The 13441-nt window shown below is 40.9% G+C and overlaps 2 protein-coding genes across 4 annotated transcripts; both read right to left on the bottom strand.

The window, feature by feature from the left end:
* Positions 1 to 868: 868 nt before the first annotated feature.
* Positions 869 to 5657, bottom strand: prpf19 (pre-mRNA processing factor 19). Its single transcript, XM_086084833.1, has 16 exons — positions 5477 to 5657; positions 5145 to 5294; positions 4842 to 4918; positions 4589 to 4730; positions 4416 to 4489; positions 4274 to 4339; positions 4139 to 4180; positions 3949 to 4023; positions 3215 to 3290; positions 3016 to 3125; positions 2780 to 2935; positions 2574 to 2643; positions 2314 to 2487; positions 2084 to 2166; positions 1789 to 1894; positions 869 to 1699 (listed from the first exon to the last, which is right to left on the bottom strand). Exons 1-16 carry the CDS (start codon positions 5493 to 5495, stop codon positions 1602 to 1604), a joined length of 1518 nt encoding a protein of 505 aa, XP_085940959.1. The 5' UTR covers positions 5496 to 5657; the 3' UTR covers positions 869 to 1601.
* Positions 5658 to 6147: 490 nt separating this feature from the next.
* Positions 6148 to 12611, bottom strand: LOC147168543 (uncharacterized). Of its 3 annotated transcripts, none has more exons than XM_086084586.1 (11): positions 12487 to 12611; positions 12174 to 12225; positions 11354 to 11368; positions 11143 to 11273; positions 10933 to 11068; positions 9283 to 9567; positions 8837 to 9175; positions 7626 to 7807; positions 7328 to 7429; positions 7127 to 7243; positions 6148 to 7052 (listed from the first exon to the last, which is right to left on the bottom strand). In XM_086084586.1, exons 2-11 carry the CDS (start codon positions 12220 to 12222, stop codon positions 6834 to 6836), a joined length of 1575 nt encoding a protein of 524 aa, XP_085940712.1. In that variant the 5' UTR covers positions 12223 to 12225; positions 12487 to 12611; the 3' UTR covers positions 6148 to 6833. The 3 variants fall into 3 exon arrangements, with proteins under 3 accessions (XP_085940712.1, XP_085940714.1, XP_085940713.1); XM_086084588.1 differs by having other exon boundaries at positions 6148 to 7055; positions 12487 to 12596; XM_086084587.1 differs by lacking the exon at positions 11354 to 11368 and having other exon boundaries at positions 6148 to 7055.
* Positions 12612 to 13441: the final 830 nt, after the last annotated feature.

Raw genomic sequence — 13441 nt, 5'->3', positions numbered from 1 at the left:
AACTTTTAGTTTACCAGAAGTAGCCTACGAACCGTTTCAACTTAAAAACGCATGACCCCCAACTCCAAACCTTTACCCTCAATACAACGGTTAAAAAAAAAAAACTTTTAACATCATACTTAGCATACATTCTAACACAGCAGACGTTTGCTAGCTGTCGTGCTCATACATGCTGCTCCGAAAATGCTCCAAAATACCCTTTTCTGGTTAGACACAAGCCAACCAGCATCAGAGTTGGTTGACTGAAAATCACAAAGTCCTTAGCTGAACCTATCAGAGGACAGAAAAAGGCTGACTCCACTCCAAGCCTGTGCAAAAGTGCTGAGTGGTCAATCTAAATTCTGATTGGTTAAATTAAAGAGCTAATTAAATGGTGTGTGTGTGTATTCAACACCAGCAGTTGGAATTCTGAAGGCCTCTAGGAGATTACATTTACTTGGCAACACAGATGAAATCTGATGCAAAAAAAGACTCAAATAACTAGAAACTGTGCATCCAAGACGCATGTTATGAAATTAAGACTAAAGACTGCTGCAAACAAATAAATTACAATTTCTTGTTGCGTTTTGAGTCATCATATAAATGCACAACCACTTAACTGTCTTTCCAACGATGACAAAAAGCATACAAGATTCCCAATAAACACTCAAATGGTTTTCCATAAACCAGTTTGCATAACATGAGTCAGGAGGTTGTTTTTGTTGATGTCGCTGTCTTGAATTATTATTAATGCACATTGTTTCCAACTTCAATTGTGCGAGTACAATGCAGTCCTTGTTGAGAAACTTTGTATAAAGCAGACTTTTAGCATTTATACCATAATGATAAAAAAACAGAAAAAAATACAATCTAAAATGAACGCAAGATGTAAGCATTTGGCAGACTTTTTGTTTAATGTTTCATGACAGCGACAATCATATTTTAAACTAGAAAAATCATAATACACCGACATGTGGAGTATATTTTTTCAGCATTGTAAATAATTTTGTATTTTCCAAGGCCGTTTCATGAGACTTTGAATCTGGTAAATGACATAAAAAAGGTATTTTACTGTAAAAGAGGACATTGTGAGACACACATTTGATTAGACAACAAAAGTCAAAATTCGCACTGGAAAGTGGGAAATAAGAAAAAAAAAAGGGGGCAAAAATTTCATATACCATCTTCCTTCTCTGATATTGTGTTACTACAAATGCACTTTCAAACCATTTAAACTTGTCAACGTTTAGAGACGGAATTTTATTCGAGCACACCTATGGCCCTACGCTCCCAACTGTTACACAAAAACACACATGGAAAATACAACATTTTAATCAGGGATGCTATAAAAATAAAACAAGATGCGGCGTCTGCGTCTCATTTCACATTATTTGAACTGACACTGCACAAAAGATATTGAAATTATGCTGCTGAGCTTTCAAATAGATCTTTCATCAACTTTTGCTTCGTGCACATGAGGACTAATATAAGAAGCAGAGTTAGCAGAGTTAGCAGTGATTCCCCCCCCCCCACAAATTATATACGTCTAAAACAAAGTTGGCATCCACATCCTCTGTTCTACCTCAGTTGTCACCCTCATGTCAATATCGATTTCTGTTCTTCTACAAACTGTAAAATTTCAGACTTCGGTCCATTCCTGCGGAGCTGAGGAAACGAGCGTTCTCTCCGAAGGCGACTCCGCTCACCAAACCTGTGTGATCTAAAAAAAAAAGGCACCAAATGAATGAATCAATGTCTAGAATGGACACCAAACATTACACATTGGACGAACATTTTTAAGTGGCTCACCTGTGAAATTGAGGACCTCGGACCACTGCTTGCAGATGTAGACGCGGATGTCGGATCCACCTACAGCCAGGTAGGTTCCGCTCTGGTCAAACACGAGGGACTTCACCTGCAAGGGCACCACATGGGAATGAAAACACTGCACACAGGCTGGAATGGTTGACTGATCTAGCCATCAACACCGAGTCATCAAAGAGGACATGTCTGTCATCACTTTCCAACAAAACAGGCGTCGTCTTTCATGGCAACATTCCTTAGAGAACATATTTGTGTGTAATAAAAAAAAAAAAGAACATACCTCATAGTTGTTGTCCAGTGTGATTGTCTTAAAGTTCTTCAGTTTCCTCAGGTCCCAGAGTTTCAGAGAACTATCTTGTGCACCTAAAACACAACAACACAGGAGTAAATGTGATTAAACACGCCCTCGCAAAAAAAAAAGACAAATTCGGGCAAATCAGCAGTAGATGACAATTGCAGACATTTGTGACAAGTATTTAGAGGGGGAGAAAAGCTGTTGGTAGTTGTCACCTGTGGCCAGATAGTATCCATTCTCAGAGAAAGCGATGGATGTGACAGGTCCGGAGTGACCTGGGAAGTTGGCCACGTTGGTGCGCTCCTTCAGGTCCCAGATCTTGATCTGGGAGTCAGCAGTTCCAGTGCCAAAAATGAGACCATCGGGGTGGAACTGAGCACAGGTGAGGGCTGTGGGAGGAGAGCCAAAAGGGAGCGTTACCACCTGGAGAAGAGCTTCAATATGAACGTCCAACAGAAAAGACAGTGGCACTCACCACAGCCGGCACTTTCGTCGGAGACCTTTGTGAGGACTCGGCCGGTCTGGATGTCGGAGAAGGCCCAGAACTGCAAAAAAATAAAATAAAAACACAATCAAGCCAAATTAACACTTATCGACAAAGCCAACGGCAAAAACAGACTTCCTGACCCAAACCAATTTTATGGATTCTTTTTTTGCGTGTGACTGAAACAACATCCATACCTGATCCTCAGAGGAGCTGAGCAGGTAGTCCCCAGTGGCGTGCAGGGACAATCCAGTGACACCGGCCTCGTGAGCGCGCACCACCTGGACGCAGTTGCCCCCGGTGACGGACCACACGCGGATGGTGGTGTCGGGAGACGCAGAGAAAACCACAGACTGGAGGAGGAAAGGACAACTCCGATGAATACAGGATCGTAATGACCATCGAGTGAAAAAAACCTGGAAAAGTAAGTGACCTGGGATGGATGATAGATGACAGAGGTGACCTTCTTGGTGTGACCCTTCAGCGTTGCCACAATCTGCTCCTCGTTCTTGTCAAACACAACCACGTTTTTATCAGCGCCACCTAGAGGAAGGGAGAGCAGTTGCATCAGAGCCGAGTTTCCTGATGACTAAAATGGGTCGAAACGATTTCCTCGCATGAGACTGGCCTACCAGTGAGCACTTTGCTGGTGTCTGAGGGACACAGATCCAGAGCAAGAATACCTGGCACACTGGCACTGTGAAGTCCCTGAAAGAAGAATGAACATACAAGTCAACACAATACAAGAACTGCAGCTATCAAATATTTATAGAAAAGTAATCGGATTAATAAAAAACATTATTATCAGTTATTAACCACAACAACAGGCATGTGATGTGCAGGTATAATATTTGTCCACACCAGGAGCTGCTATCATTACATTCTACTGTAGTATCGGTGGATATGGCTTTAAAAAGGGTGGGGCTTGACCTGGTGAGTGACGTGGGTGTCAGCCAATTACAGCTGTAGTCAGGGGCAGTTCATGTATGAATGTTCTTATTACAGGTTTGTTTTCTCACCGTTTGTTCAATAGAGGGATTCAAAGTGCGGCTGTGTCTATTCCTTTAACACTTCTGGGAATATTACAACACGTTCGAACTACTATGTTTGGCAAATTTGAATTAGCTTACATCGATGTGTTACATTATGTTGCTTATCACAGAGGTACTGTAGTGTTTTACATCGCATATTATCTTGCTTGGAAAGTATAAAAGTATCCCTAACTTCGTACATTGTCATTTGCAAACGCTTTCTCCTGGTTTGCCACCATTGCACCAACATTTTCTACATAGAATCCCGTGTGATCGTAATGATTGGAGCCCTTTCAGTGACAGCAAATGAATGACTTTGAACTATTAACACTTACAGCATGAGAGGCCACTTGGCGGTACTTGCCAAGATCTTCGGATTTAACCAGCTCCTCTGGAACAGTTTTTCCTCTCTGGACAAAAGATAATTGACAAAAAAAATTACAATGGTAAAAATAAATTAGTCTCACTGAAATTTAATAATTCAAGAGTAAAGGAAGTGACGGGTCTAACACATTTCCCCCATACCTTCTTTCTCTCTGTGGTGAGAATTGTGGCTTTGTCTTGAAGCTGCACAAATAAGAAAATACTTCGTTTCAAAAGCTGCACAAACAAATTGACCCAGCAAAAAATAAAAAAGCAGGCTCTCAAAGATGATATTACCTTCTGGATGATCTCTGGAGTCATGCCTACTTGTTCGCTAATCTCCATAGGCTCTCCAGCAGGACCCTGTCAGACAAAAGTGAGGATGAACAACATTACACAAATCAACAGTCATATGAATCCGGATAAATTGTTCACTCACCACCGCGGCTGGTTGAGAGGCAGGGGTTGCCTGGGGAGTAATCAACCCAGCCTGAGGTTTGAGTGTGGCAAGAGCTGTGAAAGAGAGAAAATAGGCAGATTGTGTTAACTCAGTAACTTCAATGAGAACACAAAGATAAACGTGAGAGGTCACACAACTGCTATCAAACTTACCTTCTCTGGCTGCAGTGACCTCTTTGGTGAGTCGAGCGATGACTCTGCATGCCGCATCGTGTTGATAGAGGGCGTGCGAGAGCTCCTGGCGAGTCGTTTGCAGCTGCTGCCTCAGGGTGAAGCTGTGAAGCATGACAGCATCCTGGAAGACAAGAAACAAAGAATAGAATGTGTTTATTATATGAGGGTAACTAGATTTCCAATTCTCAGTATACCATGTCATAATGAAAGATAAAAAATTTAAAACACTTACCCACTCATCTTGGAGGGACTTTAGAATGGCAGGAATGCTTGTAGCTGATGGTGCCTTTGGTCTAATAGGATGGGAGACTGGCAGAGAAGTGTAAAATGTCAGATTTGCACAAACGCACCATGTTAACAGTCGTAATTGAATTTGCAGTAGCCAAAAAATAATAATATCCTGGCTTTGCACTTATTATATTTACTTGGTAGGCCTATTTATTTTAACGGACACTAGTAGTAAATACAAAGCTATTACTTGTGGGGAAAAACTATCATCTCAGACCTTCATGCATATTTTGCTGCCTGTTGTTACCTTTGATATCTACAAGTTGTTCCTCGGACAGCGGCTGCCCATTCATCGGGTCTGTCCCATTCTCTACGATGTACTTCTCGATGAGCCGGCGCTCAAACACTTGGTTGGACACCGGAGAGACGCACGGGTGCTCTGGGACCTCGTTGGAGACTGAACAAGAAAGACACTCGCACTTTAGTAGCCATTTTATTCAGCAAGAAAATATCGGAGCATTGCTACGCAAGTGGCGGCACTGCATGGCCGCTAACGTTAGCAAATTAGCTACCAGCGTTAGCACGGTTGCACGGCTAGCTTGCAACGTCAACTCTTTGTATCAACTTAAGGTCACTTACTTGCACAAACCAAAGACATTGTCCCGGTCAGGTCTTAAAAATCACTTCTGGGAACGGTTTTGGGCCCGTTTAGTTTATACAATAGCGTATACTGCAGATGATGTTCCCTTTACAATATTTTCATTAAGTTGAAAGTAGCACGCTCTCTTTTCATTGCCGCTACAACCGGAACTTCTTCTTGGTTTCCGGCAGACTCGCGACTGGGCCCGTTTAGTGCATTACTGCCCCCGACTGGTTAAAATATAAACTCTTAGAACAGATCTTTGAACTATCGGATTTATTAATTATTGAACTATCTTCTAGGTCTAGAAAGTTTCAAATGTTCTTTCCTCTCTCTTTTGGGGAAGTTCGGTGTGCTACTAGGAATTTGTCCGTAGTAGTGTGAGTCGTTCTTGGGCTGGCTACATGTATAACTAAATATGTATACAATTAGGACTGTACTGTATACACAAATGTACAAAGTGCCGAAGAGATTCATTCTCATAAAAAACAAAAACACAACTATTATACTCATATTATCCTTCCAGGGGATTTTCAACTCGCATTCTGCCACATCATACATGAATGACATTTTCACAACAATAATTTCATTTAAATTCTTAAATATACATTTGATCTAATTCACATAAAATGCAAACAAAAGTCTCAATGTACTGGACAAAATGATCAGATAAGAATCTAATAAGATATATATTTATTTTAAAAGGAATGATCCATGTTTTCATATTGCAAAAATATTACAAGTTCCGCCATTTTCATCACCTGGAGGGATTTGGCGATCAATATTTTGCTCTTGACAAGGTTCACAGGTTGTTACCTTATTTGGTGGAAATTTTTACAGAACATTTAACAGTTGTACAGTTCTCCTGGAGTTATGGTAAAATTATGATCTTACATCACAGACATGATAATTCATTGCAGTTAGAAGAGGTTAACATGATGACAAGAATAAATGTCTACTCTGTTAGTACAGTAAGTTTTCCAAACACAGCCTAATTTCTACTTATAGCCCTAAATATGTAGCGAGCTCACGGAGCACACACGCAAACACTTGTACAGATTCAGCAAATATATACAGTGCATATCACGGTGGTCCTGAGGGTCTGGAGGTAGGTCGCATCAGAGGACAGCGTTAGACTTCAGAATTTCCGGCAGAGTCAAGAGTGAATAAAAGTATGAAGCAGGAAGGATAATATTCAGCTCATGCTCCAAAAATACCATTTCACTGACAATAATGCCATGCAATATGGATGTCAAACCACTGGAAGTACAATATAGGCTTTGTTGCAAAAGGCACAGGTGAGGTTTTTCTTCTCTTCAACTTTGTCCACATGCTTCTATGCCACCACTCCATGCACTATAAGAAGTTCAGTTTCTCGGAAGTATAAACGCTGCAGGTGTCAGACGTATCTGTGTCCAGCGGCAGGGCGGTATGATAGTCATTTGTGTTGCTCCGTTTTTCTTGAACTGGTTCCTTATTGATTTGGAATTGAACGCAACCTTCGGACGACTGCAGGCAATCTGATGCTCCAGCTACTGGAAAGGAAATCCTACTCTCTTCATGGTTTGACCGTTCCTGCTAAGAAGGAAATTTGTGATTAAAAAAAAAAAGAAAAAAGAATGGCTTATGCGTTCAAACATCTGGCGTACCTCAGCAGTTGAATTGTGACAGGGGGAGCTCGCAGATCTCTCTCCTTCACAGTTTTCATCCCTCGTGTGAACAGGAGTGAGCCGAGATGGAGTTCCTACCAAAACGGGAGTGTAACCCTGGAAATGCAAACAGCAACAAATTAATACAATGTTTGTGTATATAGTATATTGCGAATGTAACTTAAGTTGTGAGTCTCTTACAGTATGAATTGGACTGGCTCTCGGGGTCCATTTTCTCGGTGTCCCCTGCTGCTGGCCGTGATTATAGTAGCCCGCAGGTTGAGGGCTTGGCTGGCTGTAGTTCTAAATTCAAACAACAAACCATTTGCATATATTGGCATTAGGATGCATTATTCGAACTGAAAAATCAAGAAACAAAAAAAAGATATTTGGATTGCAGCAAAGTATAATTGTCTCCTCTTGGCCTATGCGCCGGTTCCACCATTTTGAACAGTACTAAAAAAAACACAAAAAAAACCCAGCTCTTGCAAGATCTCACCTGGATGTTGACTCTCGGGGGCTGAGCTTGTGGCGTGCGATTTGTCCTGAGGCAGGCGATGATCTGGGACAGGCTGCAGTTAGGGTAGCGCTTCATGAACAGGATGAAACCGGCCAGAGACACAAACATGCCGGAAGGGACGGTAATGGACTTGAGAAGAGCTCGCCACCTGCCCCCCCTTTCTGGAACAATGAGAGAGACGAAGCAGTTAGCTGAAGACAATGGTAACTCAAGGCAGAATCAGCAAAAGCTGCACTTTGTAACAATTTGCCCAAAAATATCTTTAGAATAGCCTTTTTATGTGACCATTTATGACCGAAGTTTTTTAATTAGTAGATTAACACCTTAGCTGTTCATAATGGGAACTTTTGCAAGCATCTGGCCAATAGTTTTCATCGTGTACGTGAAGATGATAAAATGCAGTTTCATTTTTCGACCACAGGTAGCAGTAGTAGTGATTCAAAATTAAATTTTATGCGTTCAGTAGCTAAACGTAAAAGCAAAAATGACTAAAATGTACTCTAGTACAAAAAAATATAAAAAATTCCGCTCTATGCAATGCTCCATTTGATGTTTGCTGACCGTGTGGACATTTTATTTTTGGCTAATATTAGCATTTAATGAGCACATGGTGGATACAGTTAGCAAGCTGACTATGGAATGTTCAATAAATATATTTTAAAGTTTTTTTTTATATGAATTAATATTTCAGAGTGGACATGTTAAGTTTAACAACATTCAGTGACACACAAAATATGCTGAAAATTGCATAACAAGAGCATCGTGCGACTATCTCCTGTTTCAGCCTTAGGTGAAGAAAGATAAAATGCTCATCGTAAGGTCAATGAAAACATGAGAGGGTCTCAATTACCTCATAATGACAGGGTGGGCAGTGATTTCAAGGACATGTGCAAAATGTTTAATATAATTATGAAAATAAAATGAAGCAAACACATTTTAAGCCGCTTATACTAAGACCTGTTTCATTATTTTTGCAACATTTTCATGACTGAGTGATTCTGATGAAGGCACCAAAGGAACACACTTTATGGTGATATTTGTTACCAAAAGTAGGGTGTTAAAAGTCAAAAGTAAAGAGTAAACCACAAATACCTGGAAAGTCTCCTAAAGGAGAGGAACACATTATTTGTACTTCATTACTTCCTGCCACGAACAGTAGGGAGGAATTGTGTGTCAATTGTGTTACTCACCAATCACCCGCAACAAGGTGGACGACACCAGGTTGCCATTTACGTCTCTGATCTCATAGACGCCGTCGTGCCTCGAGGTCAACCTCGCTATGACCACTTCGTTGATGGAGCCGTTCCTGCCCACGGAGACCAGGCCCCTGTACCGCATGTCATGGTCGGTGATGTGGCCCTCACGCATTAACTGCACTGGCCCGCGCGGGGGCTTGGAGTCGAAAGGACCCAACGAGGAATCGTCGGGGTGCCGGGTGGGGGTAAAGATGAGGTAGGCACGCGGCACGGGGAGGAAAAGGGGGAGGTTCAAAGACTCTTTGGTGAAGCGGGTCACGTTGAAGGTGTGTCCTGCATTCGTGAGCGGAGATGTGAACAAGATTTTTTTTTTTTTTTAAAGATTGTTAGTGTGTTAAACAAGAAATGTATAAGTCATTTGTTCTCGAGTTGTCTCTCACCGCGGACAGTGAGAGTGCTGCGAGACAACACTTTCCCCTCAGCGTCTCGCATTGTGTAGTTGCCCTGGTCGGCTTGTGTCACTCTATCGGCCACCCAGACCTTCCTGTCTCGCAGCAGCCTGCCCCGACCTGCAACGGTGGGATCAGGGTCGGTCCGGTTCCACAGGACTATTGGCATGGCCTCGGATGGAGCGCCTCGGGGAACAAACTCCAATATGAAGCTGTTTTCGGGGATGTTGTGCTCAAACTTCTCGCCGTAGTTTCTGTAGAATGACTTGATGCATTCTAAGACAGGATATAAGTGGGAAAAGGACGATCAGAACACTGACTTGAGTACTATTATTAAAGGTTAAGGTGTAAGTCAAATCAAAATTTTACTTTTCAATACGTTCTATGTGCCCCCACTGGTCTAAACCACTGATCTGAATATATGACTGGATAGCTGATAGCCTATACACGCCCGTGCAAGCCGTTGAAGTCACAAGGCGGCCATCTTGCTCCTCCCATCTGGCCAGCAGACTACTGTATAAACTACACGGTATACGTACAGATTAGACATATACAGCTCATTGGCAGTTAGTATAGGGCCGAGGGGCAGGGTGTGGGGTTTGTGGCGGGGTGGTCACTATTTTTTAACAAGGAAAAAAATTAATAACATTAAAAAAAAAAGTGGACAGACAGTATGTGGTGTTTTGAAGACCCCCTTTTTCTTTTATCGCTCAGTTCCTTAGATCCCAATATTAGATTTGGCAGAGGCATCTTTTGTTGAATTACAGTTATAATTATTTAATAAAAAATAGTTTCCTCCTCGAAACATCATTAAGCATGTAATTTATACATGTATTTAAGGCGAGTTGTAAAATGCCTGAATTCCTCAAATTTAAAACATCATAAATTATGCTGTTTCTACTAAGTACTGTTTCAAATGTTGTCCAATTTTGATACTGTAAATATATAGGATCGTATGCTGTGAAACGTTTCTCGTGAGTAGCAATATGGCGGCCTCGCGGCTTCAAAAGTCTTGGCCTATCGACTATCCAGTCACATAGTCAAGTCAGTGGTCTAAATACAGTATTTCCCCCTCTGAGGGCGGAGATATTTTAACATCATACTGCCCTCTGCTGTCGACTGGAATTGATTGAGTTGTTGACGTCATGGCTCACCTGTTTTCTGGGTTTGGTCATGTGACATCACATTTGCAGAGGCATACGATAGCATATGGTTAGCTTAGCAAGAAATTGTGACTTTATGTATAACAGTGTATATCTGTATCATACTGCCCCCAGGTGGCCAAACATTTTTGGGAAAGAGCCCCACAATCACAATGAGCTAGTTTGAGGCCCACATTTTCAAACATTTGATTTAATCATGTTATAACTATATTTTTTTATTAAGTAAAATTACATAGTGCCACCCACCCCTTTAAAACACATTACAAATATGTTTTGTTGTTTTTTTTGGGTGGGGCTGTACTGGTAAATTGGATGAGTGGTGAGTACTGTGATCAGACAGAAAGCACATAATTATTTTTTTTTTTTGAAAAACGGACATGCAGATATGGGTTTAGCCTATTTCAGGTCAAGTAAAAGAAATTTGCCATATCAAAGATTGAAAAGTGTTGATAGAACCAAACAGATAAAATCATCCAACCTGAAACTGTCAGACGAACGGTCTCATAGGTGAATCCAGAAGACAGCTTGATAGAGTAAAGTCCCTGGTCCGCATGAGTCACATTTTTCAGGACCAGCATCTTATCTTTGGTCCACTCAAAACGAGGGTCATTTACCTGAATAAAGAAATTAGGTTCGTTATCAGACACACAGAACAAAAACCGAAATCATGGCACACTGTCGCCCTCACAATTGTCTTCTCCAGGAGCACACGCCTCGGACCTACAGCATCCTGAGTAAAAGTCACGGTTCTTGATGTAGAGTAGACCGGCAAACGGAATTCCCTCCCGGCACAAACCATCTGGGCTTCTTCTCTGTCGCCTGTCAAAGTGGAAAATGAAGTCAAGAATTTTTTCCCCTATTTCCTAAAAGAATATGATGAAATGTTTCTGTTGTCTCACCCAGAACGACCCAACCTGTAAAGAAGCAAAATGAGGTAATGCAATAACATGAAGAGTCTTGAACAAATTAAGAGTCTACATGACAGAAATGCTCTATTACAAACAATACAGTGACATAATTCTTTCCCACTTTTTTATAAAACTTCTTCAGTCAAACATTCTAACCCTGACTGCTGGCCCTAATGATTATGTCTAAAAAGTACACACATCATGCTGATAAAATCACTGTATTCGTTTTCTTTTGTACAAGTATGTACAAAATATAAATACAGTACATAAAAATATGTAATTACAATCACTCGCAAACGAGTTGCTTTTTATACACTCTGTCAACAAGCCAGACCTATTTAATGGCACATCACAAATTTGTGACTGTTCTTGGCTCTCAAGGCAGTGTTTCCCAACCTTTATTGAGCCAAGGCACATATTATACATGGAGGGGAAAAAAAGCGTTAGGGTTGGGGCACACCAGTAAACAAAAATATCACAAAAAGTGGACACACAGGTCAATTATGTAGCGTCTGCCATCTAATGGAAGAGCATTTAATTGATCTTCCTGTCACTAAACGTCGCTGGAATAGATGGATGATAGATTATTAATTAATTTGTAGTAAATAAATAATACAATCTGACCAATTAAGTGAGGCACACTAATTGGTGTCACGGCAAAGAGATTGGTCATGAGAAAAAGTCTCATTGACCTTGACACTGCAAACACATGCTAACAGGTGTACTAGCCATATTCTTTATATCCTGGTGTTAGACTGGAGCTTGGCTACAAGTGCTATCAAAATCAGAAAATAATTTAAAGACAACTCACCCACAGTAAAAGGAAGGATGCAAAGCACGAGTAGGACGCAGGGGGACATCTTCTGTAGGGACAAAAACACGGGCAGGTTGTCTCATCTTTCCACACAGGTGTAAGCAATGCGAACCAACTCTATTGCATCAATCATATGTCGTGTTGTAATCGGGCAGCTGCTAACACCGAGCAAGGTGAGACAAACACATCTGAAGCAGACCTCGCGGTGACGTGACGGCCTGATGACGCCCCAAAGTCCAACGATGCAAATGATCGCTTATTGATTATCTACACGTCATCACACTTTCAACGCCAAACAGCCCGAACCCACCTGCAGGATACGCGGGGAAACAAGTCCACGGGAAGATATTTGGAAATGTTTTACATGAATGGGGATAAACGGGTATAAACGTTGAACCGCAACGCGCACGCGTAGTGGCTTCCCACTGTTATTTATGGCGATGTGTAGGCTGTATTCTCAACTGCTTTTACGTCAATTGCGCTCAGACAGCGTCACGGTGATTAGCTCGAGGAAACAGACATACGCTCTTTGCGCAAATTCTTCCTTACGGCGCGGTCTACCCTTGCAGGGCTGTGCGCCAAGACTGGGATTGATTGTAAATGGGGAGGAAGGGGGTCACCCCAGTCAGAACAGACAAAACGAGCCGGAAGCATCACATTTACAAAGACCAGACATAGTCAGATTCAACATTCACTAATTTATCAAGATGTTTTTGTTTTTTTTGCATGTGACTATTGATGTATCACACAAATGTCTGTGCTTTTGTCAATAAAACGTTACTTTTATTAGATTTGTTGATCTCTTTTATTGGATGCCATTGTGCAAGTGTACTTAACGTTTATTTATTTATTTGTGAAAATTTTTTAAACACGAAAGGTGATGAAGCTTTGCAGTCCACTGCCCTATATTGTTGTTGTTTAAAAACAAATTTTAAAATATATATATATATACATATATAAATAAATAACATTCTTCCGTGGTCTTTTAAAACAGTTTTATATATATATAAAAAAAAAAATTTAATTACCTTTTTTTTTTAAAGAGGCGTTCACCTATTCTAGGATTTTGTTTTCAATATTTAAAAATATATGTTAAAGTGTTAAAGTGTTACAAGTGATATAATATAACATTTAAAAAAATAAATTTTATTGATTGTTGGAAAAAAATCTATAATTGTTTGGGGTGGAAACATTTTTAACATAATTTAATGCATTTCTAATAGGCATCGCGTAATTTTGCTATTCGCGGGTTGGCACGGCCCTTA

This window comes from Leptonotus elevatus, chromosome 9 (assembly GCF_054856555.1).
Source record: "Leptonotus elevatus isolate MCC_2025b chromosome 9, RoL_Lele_1.0, whole genome shotgun sequence".
Classification (NCBI taxonomy): Eukaryota; Metazoa; Chordata; class Actinopteri; order Syngnathiformes; family Syngnathidae; genus Leptonotus; species Leptonotus elevatus.
The sequence above is the reverse complement of the archived record's forward strand: the minus strand, read 5'-3'. Positions and strand labels throughout refer to the sequence as shown.

Excerpts from the sequence above, each read along its gene's own strand:
- LOC147168543 (XM_086084588.1), bottom strand. The coding sequence starts at position 12,222 with ATGTCCCCCTGCGTCCTACTCGTGCTTTGCATCCTTCCTTTTACTGTG. Across the intron at positions 11,069-11,142 it reads TGCTCCTGGAGAAGACAATT|GTAAATGACCCTCGTTTTGA; the intron begins GTGAGGGCGACA and ends TTCTTTATTCAG. Across the intron at positions 7,430-7,625 it reads CCCCGAGAGTCAACATCCAG|AACTACAGCCAGCCAAGCCC; the intron begins GTGAGATCTTGC and ends GTTTGAATTTAG.
- prpf19 (XM_086084833.1), bottom strand. Across the intron at positions 4,340-4,415 it reads CCTCTCAACCAGCCGCGGTG|GGTCCTGCTGGAGAGCCTAT; the intron begins GTGAGTGAACAA and ends TTTGTCTGACAG. Across the intron at positions 3,291-3,948 it reads GCCAAGTGGCCTCTCATGCT|GGACTTCACAGTGCCAGTGT; the intron begins GTAAGTGTTAAT and ends TTCTTCTTTCAG.